This window comes from Fundulus heteroclitus, chromosome 9 (assembly GCF_011125445.2).
Source record: "Fundulus heteroclitus isolate FHET01 chromosome 9, MU-UCD_Fhet_4.1, whole genome shotgun sequence".
Taxonomy (NCBI): domain Eukaryota; kingdom Metazoa; phylum Chordata; class Actinopteri; order Cyprinodontiformes; family Fundulidae; genus Fundulus; species Fundulus heteroclitus.
Window position 1 is genome coordinate 39,942,664 of NC_046369.1, and position 22,805 is coordinate 39,965,468.

The window sequence follows — 22,805 nt, forward strand, 5'->3', positions numbered from 1 at the left end:
AACCACTCACAGCTGACTGTGGAATATTTAGGAGTGAAGAAATTTCAAGACTGAATTGTTGCACAGGTGCCATCCGCTCACAGAATCACACTGGAACTCACTGAGCTCCCGAGAGAGTCCCAATCTTTCATAAATGTTTGTACAAGCAGTCTGCATGCTTAGTGCTTGATTTGATACACTTGTGGCCCTGGAAGTGATTAGAGCCCATGACTTTCATTATTTGGACTGGATGGCAATATAGTGTGTAATCATAGTAAAGGTCTTTACACCGGAACCACATTTACCCACCAGATGACTTGGGGTTAAGTGCTTTGCCTACGGGTACATCAACATGTGACAAGTGAAAGCAGGAATTGAACCCACAACCTTTCATTTGCAAGTAAACTGCTCGACCCCCTGATCCATAGTCTTATACAACTCTCAACTGTGTCTCTGTTCTTTTAAGTGGTTCTTATTATGCTGATATCTTACAGTTTTAACAGACCTTGGGGCAGGCCTGCATAGAGTCTATAAAGCTTCTGTGCTGCCAAAGTCAGTGGAGAAAAAGCCTTAGATCTCAAACATTTAAACAGGAGCCTTCATAAATCCCAGCAACAATATTGGCCCGCTACAGGACACCATTCTGTGAGAATAAACCTCAAGGGAGATGAACACTGCAAAATAAACCAAAGGCCTTAGTCAAATGCATTGCTCACATAAGTAAAATGCAAAGCTCTGTGAGTGATCTGGCTTATTACCTTCCATTCCAAGCAACCAATGAGCTTGTCACAGAAATGCAGACTGTGCATGGAACCATTCAACATGCTTCAAACATTATACTCAGCAAAAAGAATGTATTTGGCATTACGGACGAAACAATGTTTTATTCATAAAGGCTGATTATTCTGGGGTGTGTGCAGACAGTGGGAGCAGAGAGCCTCAGCAGAACACAGCAATGGCCACTTGAAACGAGTAGTCATATTATGCACAAGGGCAGATTTATTGTGCAAGGCATGTTCATTCCTTCCTCCATGTTTACAACTCGTCTCAGTTAATTTAGCCAAATCTACGTTACTTTCCTATTCAAAACATGAATTATTAGACTGTTAAGCTAGGCTATCATGGTGGGGAGTTGAATGTGCAATATGTAATGTAACAGTGCAGGTAATTCCATAGCCCCTTTATATTGTTGCCCTTATTTGTCAGCTATTCTTCGGCTTTTACTTTAATCAAAGTACACTGGTGTAACCGCTATACTGAATAAGTAATATCTCATATACAATTCCATTCCCTGTGAGGCTGGAACAGAGATTGGAAATCCTTAGATATGAATCTCCACCTTGGAATAGAAGTTGGAAAAGAGGTAACAGAAGCTGCATACTGTTGGAAAATCCCTCTGTAAAACATCAGTTGGGTTTTAAAGAGTTCTGCAGAGACATGGTTGCCCTTATTTATCCCAGCTGTACACCTGCCACACAAAAGACTTCAACTTATAATTCTGTTTACTGTCAAAGTATGCGGATTAGTTAGTGGGATGGTGTTAAAGGCATACTATGCAACATTTTTCAGTTAATTAGTTTGTTCCATACCGTTTTGGATGATTAAATGAGTCATTTTAGGTCGAACAAAGGTTTTCTCGGCCGCCCTGGTGGTCTGTAGGGGAAATACCGTACTTGCAGGAGCCCTCGGCTCGCGCCCACAGGCTCAGAAGTCTCGTGCATCGCGAGAGTCGGTCTTGCTTTATGGCGAGAACTGCTACACACCCCCAGTGAAAGGCATGCTCTTTGCTAGCTCAGTGACGATATTTGTGCAGTCATCATGGCGGAACCAGCGAGAAAACAGTGAAAGCCCATGTCGGAGCAGGCAAGAAAGAGGAAAGGGCTCTGGACAGAGAGAGAAGTCGTACACAGGTGAACATTGGGCAAGCTTTTTCCGAATGGCGAGAGCTAAAAGAAAAAGAAGGCTGCAAGGCTGACACGGACCTCGTGTTTCTGCTGATGCGATTGTAAGTAACATTGGAATGGTTTCTTTCTCTCTGTGTGCATGTTCATACTTTCACTGTGTTAGTCATTGTTTGTACTGCCGTTTTTTCGACTTTTCGTTGCGTTCGCCTGTCTGCTAAGCTCAAAACAACCGTGCCTGGCTTGACGGAGAAACCAGGAGAACAGCTGAGCATCTTTACGACAGTGCACTTTTACTTTCGCCCTCTGAGGGGAGCCTCGCTGGAAAATCAACCCCGGTTGCAAAGTATACCTTTAATTAAAGAAAGTCTCCTCTTTGCATCTCTGTTCTGTTGCTGTGGAAGAATGACCCCAGTTGCTGAAACTAACCCACTTATGTTACATCTACACCTCACAGCATTTTACAGCTTCACTTTTCAATAAATACAGATAGTATGACTGACTAAAGGGTACTTGAATGTAACAACAGGCCAGTCTCTCACTAGCATGTGTTGATACTCAGTTGTCATGAAGTTGTTAAATAGTAAAAATGTTTTAATAATTATGGTAAAGTGTTGAACTTCAATTCAAATAATAACAATCATTATTTACAGAATAACTTCTTCTGAATCTGCTATTTTTTCCTACTACTCTTGATTTATGCATATCTGCAGTTATTTCTGCCATTAACTTTAAGATTCCTCTACATAAAATGTACACCTGGCCTGATGTTTTTGTGTTAACCTTCAAAAACGAATGCTCTGAACTAAATTCATGTTCAGAGCATACACGTGGCCCTCCATTTCTCAGTGTAACCTTGTCTCTATTCTGAACAAAGCCAATGAAGGAGCTACAGATGCCTCTGACAGATTTCACCCGGGATTAAAGTTGATCTGTTTAGGTGGATTTCTCCGCTAGATGAAGCAACTAAAGGATTTACTGTTGCTGTTACCTCAATACTTTTTGTTTAACATAGAAAAGTACTTCAGTTTTTCTGTGGGTTGTTCTGTGTCTGATCAGTCTTCTAAAACACAGAAACTGTTATAGCAGATGACCACTCAAAGAGCCAGGTTCTGCTAAGTTACTGTTAAAAGTCTAAGTCATCCCTTCCCACTGTCGTCACATGCATGCTCAGGCTGAGCTATTACTGCAAAGATCTCAAATGAATGCAATTAACAGAGTTTCCTTAATTTAAGAATATGTACTTTTTGAAACAATAAACTGTTTTATAAATAGGACTGATTTAAAATACATGTGAAAATAATGTCTCAAACATCAGATTCATTTGATTATGTTTTCTGTATATAAACTGGATCTGTGCGTCTTGTAAACTGTGTAGTGATGACGTTTGGTTTGGATTGGTGTTATGTAAATAAACTGAACTAGATTGTAAATATAATAATAAGTAAACCTATACTTTTATTAGGACCGGAACATTCTCATTTAACTACAGTTTTTCTCCATTCTCTCTATGTAAATTGGAGGGACAACGTTCACTGCTCTCTACTGTTGTTTCTTCTTACAACCCTCTGCTTTTATATTCATTTCTCGGAGCGATGTCCTTTGTGGTGCCTCTCAGCCTCTGTCTCCCCCCTGGAAATCTCTGGGTTCTCTAGCTGTCTCTCTCTTTGTCTCTCTCCACATATCATTACATAATTTTACTTTCTTATCTCCCCATCATTTTCAATCTCTTCCCTCTCTTTCTCCCCCACACCAATTTCATCCCTTCCTCTCCCTGTTTCCTCACACACCGAGTCAGAGGTGTTAATCACGCCCATGCTCGCTGCACTGGGGCTTCTGAGCTTCCTGCAGCCTCAGCTCTGGAGGCTTCATGACAGGGCTGCCATGCCATTAGACAGTCTACTCACACACAGGATCAGGGGTGCACACTTCACTGTGCGCGCGTGCACACACACACACACACACACACACACACACACACACACACACACACACACACACACACACACACACACACACACACACACACACACAGGCAAGTTGTCAGTCAGGCAGAGTCTGCAGCTAACAGAGTGTGTCTTTCATGTCAGTCTGGACCACCGAGTAGAACTGTGGAAGACTGGTTCTGCTGAAGGGTGGACTGAGTGAGGAGAAAGTTCACTTTATTTATTTATAACCACCACTGTCATCCTTGAGTTAGGGCTAGTACTGTTTGTGGTGGATGTTTTTTTTTTTAATTGGCAAAATAAAATCGTATTGTCTGGTGAAAAAAAAAAAGTAACACTAGTGGGTAAATGATCTATCGCCATAACCGTCTGATTTATTTAGTTTTCCATGATATAAAAGAGTAAAAAGACAACCTAAAACCATCTACAAACAGCCCGGATTATTCACAAGTATTTGTCTTTAATCTTTTGAAATTGTAAAAGCTTGAGATAATTGGTAGTCTAACTGTTACAGATTTTTTGCAGACTGACCAGGGTTCTATTGTAAACTAAGCACAAAAAGTAAAGGAATTGGCATATTTGGTTGATTATTTTTTTGCTGTAACAACACTTCCTGGCAGTGTGTCTTGTACGTTTTTAAAGCCTGTTCATTTTCCCTCAAAGGGGGCCACATTTTTGTGAAACATTTGAACTGTTCCCATGAAAAATCCTCTCCTTGAACTCCAAACAGCTTCTGATGAGGGTGATTTGGTCATTGTTCCATTCATTGTTTATATTTGATGTTGCAGTTTCCTGTCTCCTCCAAAGCAAAATTGTCAGCATGACACAACCTAAAAGTCAGATGTGATGCGACATGACTGTTAAAGCTTAGGTTACTTTGGAAGTATCTGATTGTTGACCACATACTAAAGTAACCTGAGTCTAATTTGGAAAAAAAAAATATTCGTGCTGTTCAGACCAACATAAAAATTAGATATGGTCCACATATGGATAAAAAAGGTCAGACATGGTCCAATTTAGCCTGCAGTGTAAATGTAGCCAAAGTGACTTCTATCAACATCTATTAGGTGTTGGTAACGCTGTCTAACACATCCTTGACTGACTCTAACACTCTGTATGCCACCACTCATGCCCTCAGGCGGCTGAGCTATTTACATGGTACAGGTCTGGGTGTATTCCAGCCTGGGTGCTTTCTTTGTGAGTGCTAACCTGATTTTGTTTGGGAATTTTATATTATTACCCCCCACAAGAGTGACGAGCCAAAGTTTTATTTTTATTTTTCTAAAACAAATTCTTATTATGTATATCGCCTGAACGTCTAAAGTGCTCTTTTATTTTTACACCATAAATTCCAGCTTAAATGCCACTAAATAGTAGAACCTGCTGATGCAAACTGACATGCAGAGTGAAATACAGGTCTATTTACCAGTTGTAGGGTGAAAGCAGAAAACAACAGCTATACCAAAGCCTGCCAACTGGTTCTTTCAATTTATAACAGCATCTAGATTTTTCTGGTTCATAAATAATACAGCTTTGAGAAGAAACTTAATGTCATCAGGGACAATGTGTTGTAGATACTCTCTCCAGCTATGAATTTGGTGTCAGGTACATCACCTATTACATGCCTTATGTTGGGCCTAGCTATGGGAAGGAACAAGAACTGAACTACACATATGGCCCAGTTCCACCGGCTCGTATAAGCAGTCCATCTCTTGCGAGTCTTTTTCAGGGCCAGCTCAACAGTGGTGTCAAACCGAGCTGACTTGACAGGAGTTTGAACACACTGCTTTTCAATGATTTCAATGATGAATGATGGAGAGAAATGAGAAGGTTTTTCTCAGAGGAAGTCGGAGAGCAACAACATTAGTCGCGTTTCCATTAACGGTTTTTAATGCGCATAAGTATCACAATGGAAAAGGTTGATGGAAATGCCACAATTCGAATTAACTCACTAAATTTAGCAGAAAAAAAATATATATTTTACGCCCGCTTGAGGTGATTTTTTACTTTTTCAAAAAAAAAGTAAATGCGTCAAAGAAAAGATGAAAACACATTTATGGAATCGGTTGTGACATAAACATTTACTTCACATAAATGATCAGCTGTTTCTGCTGGAGGTGTCTTGCCGGCTATTATGAGCAACAGCAGCTATGTGTGGACCGACAAAGAGACTCAAGCATTTCTTTGTCCAATCCGTGAAAAAAATATGTAATCAGCACTCTACTTCCTGTTTATTAAAGCGAACGTTGTGCTTTTCCTGGTTAATTCACTACAAACCAGTAAATGGAAACATGTCTGATGCACGTTTTCTTTTTTGTGATATTTTAAAAGTTCAAAAGCTCAAGATTCGCATGAGAATTGGATGGAAACAGTTATTAATATTGAGGACCACCATGAACAGAACGGGTCGAACCGAAATATAATTTTATTATTTATAAACCATGAATCACTCCTGAAGAAAAACAAGAAAAAGAACACTTCAGCTTTCTATACCCAGATACTCTGTATTAGATCTGTGGATTTATCAAGGCTTTCTCAGATTTTACACTGAAAGCTGTTAAGTTTTGTCTCTGAAGCGTCCATCCTGGGTGCGATTTGCCGGGCGGGGGGATGGGGGGGATTTACCCTCCCTCTGCTTGTGACGTCCCCCCCTCTGGTCATTCATGTTTTATCCCTGGGGGGGATACATCCCCCCCCCCCTCTGGTCTGAATTTAAAAATGTATATAAATTAGGGCAGTCAGTTTTAACGCGTAAGACCACAACGCCGACATTTTTTTTTTGTCGCCGTTAATCGCGCGTCAAAACACACACACTGTTCCCTAATGTTTTTCCCCACCGCGCTCTCCGGACTGAGGTTTCTTTTACCCTCGGCGCTCTCCGTAGTTTCAAGAGAGCTAGAGACTGTAGCAAAACAGACCCGCGCTGCGCTCACTGTTGCACAGACTGTTCATTTCATGCGACTTTGGGCTTCTTTTATTCTAAAGGCGCTTGTACATTTTATAAGTCACGGGTTGCGGGTTTTTTTGGGCACGTTTCTGAAAGTGAAATCGCTTATTTGGGCTCTAAAATAAATGATGAAACAGCGGTTATTAAGAGACCTGCCTGCACTAGACACTTTGTATCCAGCTGAAATATCCCTCCACCATAGAAGCCGACGGTAGTAAAGGCAGACAGAGCAACTGTGCCCGTATTTTCTGCAGTTTACGGAGCAATAACCGGTGATAACTGCTGAAAGTAGATTACTTGGTGCAGATCACCATTTTCAGCAGACATTGGTTCTGAAGATGAGTTTTTAACACGCTGATAACATTGCAGAAACCCAACCCATAAACCGCACTTTAATCCTTATTAATTTGTTTTCTCTGTATTACTAAGGTTACTAAGGCTGAATTACGTTGCCAAACGAAGGACCTGGAGTTACTAAACAGTTGCTAAACAGTTTCTTTCAGGGTATTAAGCTCAGGCCAACACCTGACGCTCTTTCCACTGAGAAGAGCAGCCGACAGCCTGGGAGTCAGTGCAAAATCAAACCTATAAAAATAATTTCATTGCAGTTAAAAATCTTTTAGAAAATTTGAGTAAAATTCCTTTCATTCATTCATTCATTCATTCATTCATTCATTCATTCATTCATTCATTCACATCACTGTTCTGGCTCTCACTACACATCCACACAGACTTCTCCATACAACAGTCACGGCTCCACAAAACTGGCTGCGTATTTCTCCTCAAATATCGTTATTTATCATCAGTTTAACAGTAGTGAACCTAATATTTTTGTTTATGAAATATACGTTTGTGAAGCTAACTTTTTGGTTAGCAGGACCCACCACTGTTAAATAGCATGTAGCCTCTATTGTTGTTGTTAGCAGAGCTGCTAATTTCAGATGTGACATTATGATGCCTGCTGTCTTGTAACTTTGGCACTTATTAATAGTGATTCATAGTCAAATCGAACTTATTGTTGCACTACATCTAGGACACGCTGCGGGTCTACACATAGAAAGCATGTGTGAAGCTTGCATCAGACGATTTCTCATGACAGTGTTCACTAAATATAGCTTCTAGCACACTTTACGCAATATGAACAGGCTGCTCCAAGATAAATATATACAGTGAATGTCAGAAGTATATTGGCTGGAGTAGAATATAATTGTATGCATTCCTTTTGAGTGACAGTGGATGCATTTTCTAAATAATCTTTTGCAAAATAATTGTTTCTTTTTTCTAATGTATATTTTGCGAGTTCTAATTTTATCTCTTGCAAAAGCTTGTTTGGCAAAGCCCTTATGCATGTCCACTATGACAGGATGTGGCTTTGTTAACAATTAGTGAAGCTGAGATGAACACTAAATCAAATCAGCAGTAAAGAAAAGACCAGTTTATAAAATACTAATTTCAAAAATTTTGACTGGCCACAGCAAAACTAGGGACAAGTCTCCCTGGTCCCATGTTGTGTTATTTACAGATTCTGAAAGAGTGGAATCTAAGCTTTCCAGTTATGTCAACGTTGTGGAAATCAACAAAGAATTGAAGAAGATATGACCATTTGAATGTTGGCAAGTATCAAAGTTTCTTTAAAATCACCCCCAGCCAGTTTAAATCCCAAGTTTAAACACAAAGTTTACTGTTTTAAAACCTTTGACACTGTCATTTAAAGCAGCGAGAGGTTTCTTTGTAAGTTCAACAAGCATATTATGCAAAAATAAATAAATAAATAAATAAAAAAAATTAAAATCACAATTTTCTCATAAAATTTAAGGTTTTTCACACTTTTCTTAGTCTGTGCTCTGCCTACTTGTTCCTACTTTTACTGTGGCGGGTCACAAATGTTTGATAATAAAATTTTTGTCTTCACTGTTCAACAATGAAACCTGTGAGCATTTAAAAACCAAAGCAATAAAATCATTACTATAAAGCTGTGTATAGCACATCTTATAAACCAAACAAGACATAGAAACATTCAGAGCAGACTGTTTTCAGGTACAGATGTCAGCAGACGTACCTCTGCATGCTTCTAGCTGGCCTGTGAGAACTTTGCGGATCTCTGACACCCACATACTCTTCACATCCATGGAGGGAGCCTTGGGTAGAAGAGAGAGAGAGAGAGAGAGAGAGAGAGAGAGAGAGAGAGAGAGAGAGAGAGAGAGAGAGAGAGAGAGAGAGAGAGAGAGAGAGAGAGAGAGAGAGAGAGAGAGAGAGAGAGAGAGAGAGAGAGTGTGAGTGTCATATATGAATCAAGCACACACGCAACAAAAACCTGGAAAGGAAAATATCTGAGCTTGATGGGCTGGATGGTACAACACTGCCCTCCAGTGGAGGAATGTGCAAAAGTCATGACTAGTTTCCATACAAATGTACCTGCTGTTAGAAATGTTTGAAGATATTAATAATATATATGTTTGGAACATATTAATGTTCCAAATTAACATATTGTTGTTACCTTTTTATAAAAAGTCTACGAATCATCTAGTGGAGCAGTTCTACCGGTACTATCAATTCTACTGTATTAAGGGCTTTTGGATAATCTAAGTTTTAAGAACATCACACACAGTAAAGTCCAGAAGGAAGATCAATATTTACATCATTTAAAAAAAACTATGAAGGCCATAAGGATTACAACCTTTTGTATATCTGCCAAAAGTCGCATCAACACATTGTAAAAAATGCTCTTCATTTTCAAATCAAAATCTTGGTCTAAAAATGAATTCTTCTGAATTGTGTTTTTATTATTAATTAATCAAAAGCCAACTAACAGAATATGTATGGGGTTATTGCTTATTAGTAAATGTACCAACACTGGCTGTGCAAGCAGCCATAGGGCATAGCTGCAGTGAACATTCATGAGATTGTTATTAAAAATGTTCATTACTGAGTTTGTCTTGTTGACTCCATAATGAAATAGTTGAGTAAAAAAGTTTTTACAGCCCAGAGTTGTTTCAGGGTTGTGGAGAACACAGGCTGATAGTTTTTCTAAATGACTTTAAATTGGTTTTGACAGAATGACTTGAAGTTTGAAAATATTACTCGCATAAAGCAAAGGATCACTCAGCGACACACCCGCTGAGAAGGCAGTAATTGGCAGCTCCATAGTCATAAATGTGGCATTAGAGACACCAGGGACCATAGTCAAATGGCTAACTGGGACCAGAACAGGTGACATCAAATCCTACCTAAAACTGCTGGCTAAGGATAAGCATAAATACAGTAAGATTGTTATTCACGTTGGCGGTAATGACGCCTGGTTTTGCCAATCGGAGGTCACTAAAGTTGGTGTTGCTTCGGTGTGTAAGTTTGCTAAAACAATGTCGGACTCAATCATTTTTTCTGGTCCCCTGCCAGATCTGACCCGTGATGACATGTTTAGCTGCATGTCATCATTCAACCGCTGGTTGTCTAGTTGGTGTCCCGAAAACGACATGGGCTACATTGATAACTGGCGAACTTTCTGGGGAAAACTTTGGATGGTGCAGCTCTTCTTTCTAGGAATCTGGACGGATTTATTAGTTCTCCTAAATGCTGACAACCATTAACACACCTCTCTGCAGCTTCTGTAATGTTACCCACCCATGATCTCATTGAGACAGTGTCTTTCCCACAGCCAAAACTTAACAGATTAAAAACTGATCTAAAAGTAGCAAATCATAAAAATAACAACAAAAAAATGCTACTACTCAGCTTCAATCCATCCATCCATCTAGTTTCTAACACGCTTATCCCTTATGGGGTCACGAGAGGTGCTGGTGCCTATCTCCAGCTGTCAATGGGCAAGAGGCGGGGTGCTCCCTGGACAGGTCACCAGTCTATCGCAGATACTACTCAACTTGACCAAAAAATAAAACAATTAAATTTGGTTTATTAAATTTAAGGTCTCTCCCTCCAAAGACTTTTTTAGTTAATTAATTGATTTCTGATAATGAGATTTACAGGGGTTGGACAATGAAACTGAAACACCTGGTTTTAGACCACAATAATTTATTAGTATGGTGTAGGGCCTCCTTTTGCGGCCAATACAGCGTCAATTTGTCTTGGGAATGACATATACAAGTCCTGCACAGTGGTCAGAGGGATTTTAAGCCATTCCTTTTGCAGGATAGTGGCCAGGTCACGACGTGATGCTGGTGGAGGAAAATGTTTCCTGACTCTCTCCTCCAAAACACCCCAAAGTGTAATGATATTTAGATCTGGTGACTGTGCAAGCCATGGGAGATGTTCAACTTCACTTTCATGTTCATCAAACCAATCTTTCACCAGTCTTGCTGTGTGTATTGGTGCATTGTCATCCTTTTTTTTTTTTTTTTTTTGTGAGCCGGCCTCTGCTAAAAACCTTCTATGACTCTGTGGTGGCCTCAGCCCTCCTCTACGCTGTCGTCTGCTGGGCTCCTGGCAGCACAGAAAGGGACAGAAAGAGACTGAACAAGCTTGTGAGGAAGGCCACTTCTGTCCTGGGCTGCTCTCTGGACTATGTGGAGGGAGTAGCTGAGAGGAAGGTGTTGTCCAAGTTCACATCCATCATGGACAACACCTTCCACCCCCTGCACCAGACTGTAGAGGAGCTGAGCAGCTCCTTTAGTGCAAGACTTAGACATCCTGTCTGTAAAAAGGAGCGCTACCGCAGGTCATTCATTCCTGCTGCTATCAGATTTTACAATGCTGCACTGTAACTGTGACCATAACTGTAATAAGTAATGTGCAATAACTAATATGCAATAATCTAATTAATACACTGTCCTACAACCCGTGCAATAATCCTGATGTAGTGACTTCTGCTGCTATCAACACCTGAACATATGTCAGTACACATGTATGTATGTATGTACAAATGTATACAATGTATATGCACATATATACGCGTAGGTACGTATGTATGTAGGCGCATAGATATATGTATATATATATATAAGTATATATATATATATATATGTTTATATATATATAGATCACTATGAATGTAAATAAGACATCATATGCCCATTCCTATTTCCTTTTTTTTTTTTGTATTTTTTGGTATTCTTTTTGATCCATTGTATATATGAAGATTCACTGTATATAACTGAATGCACCTTCCCTACTCTGCACCTTCTTGTATGAGCGGATGTGACGAGTGAATTTCTCCATTGTGAGATCAATAAAGACTATCTTATCTTATCTTATCTTGATACATGGCACCTCCTTCAGGATACAATGTTTGAACCATTGGATGCACATGGTCCTCCAGAATGGTTCGGTAGTCCTTGGCAGTGACGCGCCCATCTAGCACAAGTATGGAGCCAAGGGAATGCCATGATATGGCAGCCCAAACCATCACTGATCCACCCCCATGCTTCACTCTGGGCTTGCAACAGTCTGGGTGGTACGGTTCTTTGGGGCTTCTCCACACCGTAACTCTCTCGGATGTGGGGAAAACAGTAAAGGTGGACTCATCAGAGAACAATACGTTTCAAATTGTCCACAGCCCAAGATTTGCACTCCTTGCACCATTGAAACCGACGTTTGGCATAGGCACGAGTGACCAAAGGTTTGGCTATAGCAGCCCAGCCGTGGATATTGACCCTGTGAAGCTCCCGACGGACAGTTTTGGTGGAAACAGGAGAGTTGAGGTGCACATTTAATTCTGCCGTGATTTGGGGAGCCTTGGTTTTATGTTTTTTGGATACAATCCGGGTTAGCACCCGAACATCCCTTTCAGACAGCTTCCTCTTGCATCCACAGCATCCTGTTGGATGTGGTTGGTTCGTGCTTCTTGGTGGTATGCTGACATTACCCTGGATACCGTGGCTCTTGATACATCACAAAAGGCACGTTTACACTACACCTAAAAACCGAGCCATGCCGAGACCAGTCCGAGCTTGGATCAGTTAACCGAGATAAGACGGCCGTTTACACACAAGAGTTATCTCGGTTATCCCGGTTCCTTGGTTGCTCCTCGCCCCTAGTGGCGATCTGCGGTCAAAATGGCGGCACCCGTAACATTCAGGATGTTATGGTTAGACATGGAGTCGGCTTTTGGGACGTGGATAAGACAAACAAACGTCTAATAAGGATTTACAGACGCAGGAAACAACAACAGACACTGAGGTTCATCACACTGCCAAGCAGAATCATCTCTGGAAACCGTGTGTCATGGTAAGGAAGCTAGTATTATTATGAACGTCTGAAATTTGTCTGAATGGAGTGTGAATCGGGACGTGCAGGCAGAAACGCCGGAAAACCCGCGGACAGTCAGCTGACTGTAAGGGGATGACGCGGTCTGCTCATGCGCTCTTTATCAGAAAACCGGGCCAGAAAAAAAACCAGGCCAAGACCTGCTCAGGAACTGGTCTGCTGTTAGCGCGGTCCAGTTATGTTTAGCGAGGTCCGGTTCAGTCTGCTGACCGTTTACACACAAGAGTTATCTCGGTTACCGAGCTCGGACTGGTCTCGGCTCGATTAAAAAAGTGTAGTGTAAACGGGCCTATAGACTTGCTGTCTTGGTCACAGATGCGCCAGCAAGACGTGCACCAACAATTTGTCCTCTTTTGAACTCTGGTATGTCACCCATAATGTTTTGTGCATTGCAATATTTGGAGCAAAACCGTGCTCTTACCTAGCTAATTGGACCTTCATCTACTCTTATTGGTTCAATGTGCAATTAATGAAGATTGGCCACCAGGCTGGTCCAATTTAGTCATGAAACCTCCCACACTAAAATGAGAGGGGTTTCAGTTTCATTGTCCAACCCCTGTATTTATTTTGTCTCACAGAAACCAGGCTGCAAGAGGTATAGTATAACCGAGTCTCGCCAGTGGATAACAGTGGATGGTAAGGGAGTTCGAACATCCCGTTAAATCTGGGAACCATGAATAAATTAAATTAGCTTTATAAAGTGCCTTGAGATGACATGCTGTGAACTGTTGCTATATAAATCTAACTGAATAATTGAAGTGAATTTAGTCAGAAGAGGCTCATGAGATTTTTTTAAATGGTGAAAAACTTGGTGGAGGGTCTGTGATGCTGTGGATCTGTTTCTATTTCAATAGCATGGAAACATCATTCAAGTGTCCTGGTGTTGATTCTCAGCCATCCAGAACATTATACAATTCTTAAGCACTTGGGATCATAGACCCTTTGAAAAAACTGCAGGGCCACCAACCACTCCACTGGGACATGCACCGAGGCTTCAGACTGCTCCGCCTTTAAATGTCTTCTATTTAAAAAAGTTATCTCTTACCATGGAATCTTTCCCCACAGCCCAAATTGATTAGCTAGATTTTTCTAAATTTTGCTCAGCAGTAGAGCTGTGTCAGATCATACTGCAGTAAAAGGTAAGATTGTATAACGTTTTTTTTTTTTTTTTAGATATTTTTACTATGGGGGAGAATTATATGTGACTGATACTTTCAATGTAGGCAAACTAAGGATATTTTATTAAGTACAGTTAGGTACTAGGTAAGCTTAATTAAAACCATTTTACCTTAGTTATGTGGATAGAATAAAACCAACCTGAACATGAAGTCGAAGGTTTAGTCCAGCTACTAACAACATACCTGGATTATGTACACTTCCTCTCTGCCATTGTACCACACCTCAAACTTTTTATTGTCACCTTTAACGTTTTCGGTGATCCCCACCGAACTCATCTAGATAGCAAAAACAGAGACAAAGATGAAAGTTACATGAGCGGTGATTTAGTTCAACCAGCCACAGAGAGCAGCATCAACTGTAGGGCCTGACTCCCCCAGATGTTGCTGTGGAGCTCTATGTTCACAATAAACAGTGGGACAGGATCGTTCATTATAGAGTAATATTGTAAAAAAGACCAATTCTCTTACCAATAAAATTCTGTTAGAAATATTTGTAATTTCTTATATGTCTAAGTCTGGTAGAAAAGCTCGGATCGTCCAATCAAAATACTTGAATTGCACACGTTATAATGACGGGAAGGCACGGAAAAGGGGACCCGTCCTGTCCTGATGGGGCACATTTCTTGGAATACACCCTAGACTCTTGGAACAGGTGGAAAATGGTGTGTTTTTCGATTTTGTCAGTCAAGGACGTGGAGGACGTATACATGTTTGGATTCATGATACTTGGATGTCTTCTATTTGGATTCGGAGGATTTCTGATGTACCAACAAATGCAGTGGATGTCGATAGCAAATATGTCCATGATCAGGCTGTTGGCCCCATTTGACGCAATCACTAAGGCCATGAATAAGCAGAACCATAAGTTGGATGAGCAGAGCCATAAGCTAGATGTGATGGAACACAGGCTGGCTTCGGTGGTTGAACTTAGAGGATAGAGGGGGACATCTGGATGTGAAGCACAGAAAAAAGTCCGACAAATTTGGAATAATGGATTTGCCTCGTAGAGCCAGCAACGAAGGACTTTAAAGCTAATGGAAAAGTTGGTGCAGCTTGTTCTCATAACAAAAAGTGTATTTGGATTAGGCTTCCCCTCTTATCTAAAACTCCCCTGGATGTTATGGTGAGAGGGCCCAGAACTACTCCCCCCGCTCCCTCCTCCCCCACGGACACCTGTGGATGCGTGAGGCAGCAGCGAGTTTGGTCTCCCCTGAGATTGCGCAATCCCATGTTAACTGCGCTGGCTTCCATTCTGTGAATGCATCTTCCTGTCTCTAGATCATAAATTCAATTGTTCAAGCAGCTATGAACTGATTTCCACAATTTAATGTATGTGGATTGCGAATTGTGTTTTGGTCATCATACTGTGTGCAGGTAACATGTTTGTGTGTACTGCTGGGCGATCATAAACAGCAAAGAACTGGTTGTAGGTGAGGCCGGCAGTTCCTTGGCCTCTAGGCAGGGGGCGCTCAAGGGGAATCGCTCCTGATCCCAAAACTGTAGAGTGACAGTATGTTATGGATGTTTTATTAGCGAGTTATGCTAAACAAGTAAAGCACTAAAAAGGCTTAAAACATACAGCCGGAACGGGACTGATCGAGGAAGGCTTTCCTCCCTGGCAGTGAGCTCCATGGAGCCTGAGAGACTTTTAACTCTGAAGAAGATAAAGAGGACTTTTACCAGAAAACGACCGATATTTTTGTACAGAAAAAGCGCTGCATGGACTTCATTTATAAGTAGAGGTAAGACAGCGATAATTATTCATGTTTTGTTTTTGTTTGCGTAATGTGTGTTATATTTTTAGAATGTGTTACAAATGCAGAAATCCATCATAACTCATAAACTGTTACCAATGAAATGACAAATAATTTAGTTTTATTTTTTTTTTCATTAAAGAATCAATATTTTGTCCATGTCTCTTGGTGATTTGATTTGGCTCAACCAGTCTCCTTCAGCACTTTGCAATGAGTCTACTCTGTAGAGTGTATATATTTGTAATATATACACTGGTGACGTCAGTGCCTCACCAGCTATGAACCCTACCTGACGTCACTGATTGTCTCGTTATATGTGCTTTTCTCCTGCGGAGGTTTTTTGATATCTCAAACTGTACCCTTTAAATATAAAGTGTGAAATATGCCTTTTTGTCCTCCCCCTCCCCAAATGTGGCTCCTATCTTTCCACAGTGTTAAAGGCAGCACCCTATGGAAACCGCATCAGGCAGTGTCCTTGACAGCAAGGCCTCAGTCAATCGTTCCCCCGAACTTTTTGTGATGTATGTGATGGACGGTTGTACTGGAACTGTAATTTCCCTCTGGGATTATTAAAGTATTTCTGATTCTGATTCTGTCACGTTTACCTTCTGCCAGATAGTGTGTGACCATCTAGTGTTGGTTGTCCTTGCTAGCTCACTGAAGGATTGATGTGAATCTTTTCTGTCCAATAAATCAACATTATTGGTGAGCCTTTATTTGTAATTTTATGTGTAAAAATTCTATTACATTTAGCTTACATAAAATGTTTTTTCTAGTGTGTTAGTTTATGCTAATTTATCTCTTTCATTTAACATTGATCAAAGTCAGGTTGTATACATCACAAAAAAGTAGTTCTTAGCATGCCAGAGACCCCACTGAGCATCAGTCATAAACAACTGCAGATCCGCTCATCTTTCTCCGCTCTGCCAGAGGTTGAATTACTGTCCTCTCTTTATCCACCAAACCATTCATGTTAGAAAGAGGATATGTAATTCCCAGATGGAGGCAGAACAACTTCACCTGCCCACTGCCAGATACTAACCATCACATCTGTTCTTCCCGAAGGTTGGATGCAGATAGTGATGGAATAGATGAAAAAGGCTTACAGTCTGTCAAAACAGGTTTTATTTGTTTTATCACAGGAAACGAGAAAATGAAAGGAAATAATGCAAGCTCTTACGTTCACATCCAGATTTAAAACCTGTCTGTATTGTTGATTCCTGGAGCATTTTCCAACCTCGGCGCTAGATATCTATTCCCCTGCATGTTTCCTTTCTTCAGCGGGCATAATTTAGGATTGTGACCCAACTCTTCACTCACACGTTCCACTTGTACAAATCAGCTTCTTGCTCAGGTTGCGGTTTGACTCTGGGACTTCCAGCTCATACTCAATACAAATATCCATGTTCATTATTCCAGCCACATGCTTATGCTCTTCCAATGCTTTTATTGGCCAATACTTTCTTTATTGTAATGTCATGTGACATCTGAAAGTTTGTCTTTTTAACAACCCTTGGGCGGTCAGTTCAAAGGTTCTCATACCTCCAGTCAATTAGCAGCGATTGTAGATTACTATTCAGCTGGCATTGCTGCAAACATTTCATACAACAGTGGGATTACATATCTGCAGAACACACTAATGAGCCCCAATGAAATAAGAAAAAAGGCTTCAGAGTTAATCAAACATTTTTACTGCATACGTGAATCCTGTGTCTCTGACCTTTAGTGAGTGCTTAAAGCTGTAGGATGGAGTCTTGTCGTGTCCCTCCGCCGTCTCCTCCCGTTTCTTACAGAACAGCAGCATTTTATCATACAAAAAGAGGTGCCTCTGCATGGGCTTAAACCTGGCCAGGTCCTTCACCTGAAATCCAGAAGTCTGTCAGTCTCTTTGTTACTATCTACATTCAATGTTAAACAAAATTTTGGGTTTATTACAGTAAGGAACAGAGAACATGGCAGCTGGTCTGTAACAAATGCCTTTTTACTTAGACATTTGACTATATTTTACCCATACAGGCAAAAAAATCTATTTAGATGAAGAATAAGAAATCTTTCATTTCTCTGTATCTTTCATTGCAATCACACATTCCATCAAAATTTGTCTTCTGCATTTAAGCCATCCCTTAGGGAGCAGTTGTCAGCTATTAAACCTCCTGAGGAACAATCTGGGGCCCACAGTGGCAGTCTGCGGGGATCAAACTGGGTACTTGCAACCTTCTCACAGCACAAGCACACTGCTCTAGGTCACCACTCCCCCTAAGTGCAATTATTTATGCAATACACATCGTAATTTGCAAAGTTCGATTTTCTTAACTATAAAATGTACTTTTTTTAATTTGCTGTTAGAGATGAGGTGATACGCTGTTCTCTCATTACATGTATACATTTGTTTGCACCATCAGTCTCAAAGCCAAGTCAGTTAACACTAAACAGAACTTTGTTACATCATTCCCAGTGAAATGCTGAAAATCGGATCCAACAAGGATCAGCTTTCGTAATCAGTTTAGAAATGATACACTTTCTACCTCAAAATAATCCATCACTGAATCTTTCAGTCATACCATGCTGCAGAAAAAATTAACCAAACTTCCTGAGAAATGAATGTAACTTATGAACAGTGTTGGGTAAGTTACTTTAAAAGTGTAATCCGTTACAGTTACAAGTTACTTTGTTTAAAATGTAATTGTAGTGTAACTTTTTCGATTACTTTTAAAAAGTAATTTAACTAATTACTTTTGATTACTTTTTGATTACTTTAAGGTTTTAATGAGTATTGACCCATGTTCAACATTTAATTTTTGAGAACTGAATGTGAACCTTAAAAAAGCGGAACTGGGAATTGACACTTGTATGACTCTATTCCTGTATATCCATCAGTAGTTAAAGGGCAAGAGTCAGCAAATGCAAATTCTGCCCTGTAAAACAATGACAGCACAATTGTTGCTGCATGATCTGAAGCCCCATTTGGAGCTTTTAAACAGGCTTTGAAAAACTTTGATAATTTGCTGCTGTAATATTATAGATTTTTTTTTATAAAAAGCTAGCAGATGTGCATAATCAAAAATAACAGAAATACAATTATAGAGCATTCAGTATTGTAAGAAAGCCCACACTGTTTCTGGATAAATACATTATTGTATGAGTTAAGTTCTGTTCCGTTTTCTGCCTTTTTCGTTGTAAATCTGAAATGTCCCGTGCTCCTGAATGCACCATAGCTTTCCGACGCTCACGAACGCAACACTGTGAACGCTGAGCTGTGTAGACGCGCGTTTGATTTTCCGCTTAAGACAAAGTTTTGCAGTTTCACAACACACGTCGGCTCTCACGGTTTATTGTTGTGTGTGAATAACAAGAGGTGGCTGTCAACAAGCTTGAAGGCTGTCATTTTTGATGCGCTGCTTGAGCTGAAATAAAACTGTGAAACGTCCGCTCGCTTGCTGTTCTTTCAGAAGGCTCCACCAGCACAGGATGGATTCTCCAGAGTGATAGAGACAAGGAGCCGTAGCGGGAAATGGCGATACAGGGCGCGAAGCAATAAAAATATCATTACATATTTCGCAAAGGTTTTTCTTAATATTTTTTTAAAAATTTAACTAAATTTGTAATTCTTAATATTTTCGGAAGTAACTGTAACTGAATTACATATTTTCTCATTGTAACTGTAACGAATTACAGTTACTCTTTGTTTGTAATTAAATTACGTAACGTTGTTACATGTAATCCGTTACTCCCCAACACTGCTTATGAAGTTACCAGTCTCTGACCTTTTTTGCTAAGAGAAGAATTAATTCTAGTTCTTAATGCCAAAGACAAACTTTTTATTTAAAACGCAACAACACAAGCATGAAAAAGGTCAGGAACAGACACAAAGGATCACATAGTTTGTTCCTACCAATACTTTATCATTCATGTTGTATTAAAAGAGGACACGTTAAACTATGATGTAAGGGCGTACCTTGCTGTGGCCTTTCTTATGATCAGTCCAGACATTAAAGGATCCCTGCATTAGTAGCTTCCCCAGTTCACTAAGGTTTCCCTGTAAACATTAGCAAGCATCACGTCAGACTGGCACAGAACCGTACAACGGTTTTTGCAGTCTGCAACATCATAAATGTAACTTCATAATCCCCTTACAGCTTAACTGTTGTAAGACGGGGGTAGCAATGTCATTGGTGGTTAGCACTGTTACCTTGAAGCTAAAGGATTCCTATTTCTGTCTCAGCTTAGCTCTTGCCGCATGGATGTTTTCCCCAAGCTTTTGTGTCTTTTTCTTCTGGTCTATCATCCTCCAACAGTCTAAAAACCTGTCTGTCTATTCCAAATTGTCTTTGGACGTGACTTGTCATCTGTGTGTCTCTGTATAGAGGCTGTGATGGACTAAACAGAAGATACCCCACCTCTAGCCCAGTGATTGCTGGGCTAGAGGTTGGGTATCTAAAACTAAAACATGTATTCAAATCATATAGGGTCACTACAGATGTATGAAAAAGTCTATTGTCTGCTGTTTTTAATTTTTGTCCACTTAAATGTTGCAGCTCATCAAAAAATGTTATATCAAAGATAACCTTTGTAAATACAAAAGGACAGTTTTCACATTAGGATTTTATTTGACAAGGGGAAAAAGCTAACCAAACCGCCTTGGTACAATGTGAAGATTGACTTTTACCTATAATAAACTACATTTATTGGACATCTGAGTTCAATTCAAAGCCACACACAGACCTGATTACTGTGTAAAATTATGATTCACTTCATAACGTGAAGTAGACTAAAACATCTCAAAATCAAAACCTCAAGAAATATCCCAAAGGCCATATTTACCCAAAAACATCTTGATGAACCCTGAGACTGTTGAGAAAATATTCTGTAGACTGATGAACCAAGAATGTAACTTTGTGGAAGATGTGTGTCCTGTTACATCAAGACATGGAACATAGAATTTCATAAAGAGAACATCCTCCAAGGAGTCAAACATAGAGGAGGTGGTTTCATGGTCGATGACAGCATTGCATCTTCAGAATCTGAATTACGTCTCATAATTGATGCAGTCATCCTTTCATCACAGTTAATCCTACCAAGGCTGCCAAAACCAGTTATTATATTTAGGGGGCAATTGCTTTTCACATAGTCCCAGCTTGGTTTAAGTCATTTTTCCTAAATAAATGAAATTGTTTGCGAACTGCATTTTGTATTTACTCAGGCTATATTTGATATATGTCCTTCGAATTTCTTAAAGATTTAAGAGTGACAAGAAAGTAAAATATTTTTATTTATAGGACAGCCTCTCATGGATATAAAAAACTGATTTACACCCTTGTATATTCTGAGAAATATGAACGGCTCAGATTTCCCTCTTGCTTTCTCATGATTACCCACATTTAATGCAGGTAGTCTGGAGATGCACCAAACAGGCTAATCCTGGCTGATTTTTCATCAATGATCAAAGACAATCAAATAAACTGACCAGTTCCAATCTATGGTGACTGATTAAGACATCTCAAATATTGTCATGATAAAAAAGGAAATGCATCCCCTTTAATTTTAGAGGTTTTCCTTTTTACTGTATGCTTGTATGGTTACTGGGGTGTAGGCCTACCTTGTTTTTTTTTTTTTTTTACAAACTGCTTCATTTCCTTATTAAACACTGACAGTGTAGAAATGGTGGCCTTGTACCTTTGCATTTAAATGCAAATGCATAAATTCAAAACATGATAAAATTACCAAATAATGTATCCACTAAAACCCTATAATTGAAAGAGGGTACACTTTCTTTTTACAATGACTGTGACATCTCATACAATAGAGTAAAGGAAAAACATCCTGAAGTATCACAACAAAACCAGAGGTCCTAATGATGTGGAATACGTTTAGGCCACTCCAGAAAAAGACCTGGAGTGCAAACTTGTAACGTTTGTATATGCACAAAAAGGGACCTGAAACTTGCATATGTCCCTTTCCATACAAAAGTTGGGATCTATTTAAAAAAAAACTTGACGGAAAAATATGTGATTGTCATGGCAACTCTGCTTCATGCGTACGCCCATTTGGAGACGGGAAATTGGCCATGCAGATGAAGAAGTGGTGAATTGCAGTCAAACGGCATCATTGCTCCTCTCAGATGTTTAATTTCATGCCATTCATCCATCCATCCATTTTCCGAACCGCTTTATCCCTCATGGGGTCGCGGGGGGTGCTGGTGCCTATCTCCAGCGTTCAATGGGCGAGAGGCGGGGTACACCCTGGACAGGTTGCCAGTCTGTCGCAGGGCAACACAGAGACAAACAGGACAAACAACCATTCACGCACACACTCACACCTAAGGACAATTTGGAGAAACCAATTAACCTAACAGTCATGTTTTTGGTCTGTGGGAGGAAGCCGGAGTACCCGGAGAGAACCCACACATGCACAGGGAGAACATGCAAACTCCATGCAGAAAGACCCAGGGGTGTACTCGAACCCAGGACCTTCTTGCTGCAAGGCAACAGCGCTACCCACTGCGCCACTGTGCAGCCTACTTTCATGCCATTAGACTTTATTCATACATCAACATCAGCGCCATACAAGTACAAGCCATTTACCATTTAACTTTATCTTAAGCATTCAGAACCGCAGTGTTATTCATGCTTGTGCTGATGTGCCAATAGGCCCGTTTACACTACACGTTTTTAACTGAGCCGAGCCGAGACCAGTCTGAGCTTGGATCAGTTAACCAAGCCAAGACGACAGTTTACACACCACACTATCCCGGTTTCTTGGTTGCTCCTCGCCTCCTAGTGACAATCTGCGGTACTACCGCTCTCTGGGATTGAAGGCGGAAGCAGCAAAAAAAAACGGCAGCACCCGTAACATTCAGGATGTTATGCTTGATATTGTGATAT

General features: G+C 40.2%; 1 protein-coding gene across 1 annotated transcript in view; it reads right to left on the bottom strand.

Annotated features, from left to right (window-relative positions):
• mcf2l2 (MCF.2 cell line derived transforming sequence-like 2) overlaps nucleotides 1–22,805 on the bottom strand; it is a gene marked incomplete at its 5' end in the record, with an annotated part of 122,275 nt that overhangs the window by 37,970 nt on the left and 61,500 nt on the right. Inside the window, 4 exon segments of the mRNA XM_021313536.2 lie at nucleotides 8,833–8,911; nucleotides 14,354–14,446; nucleotides 17,645–17,785; nucleotides 19,880–19,960. Coding sequence (XP_021169211.1) covers nucleotides 8,833–8,911; nucleotides 14,354–14,446; nucleotides 17,645–17,785; nucleotides 19,880–19,960 — 394 coding nt within the window.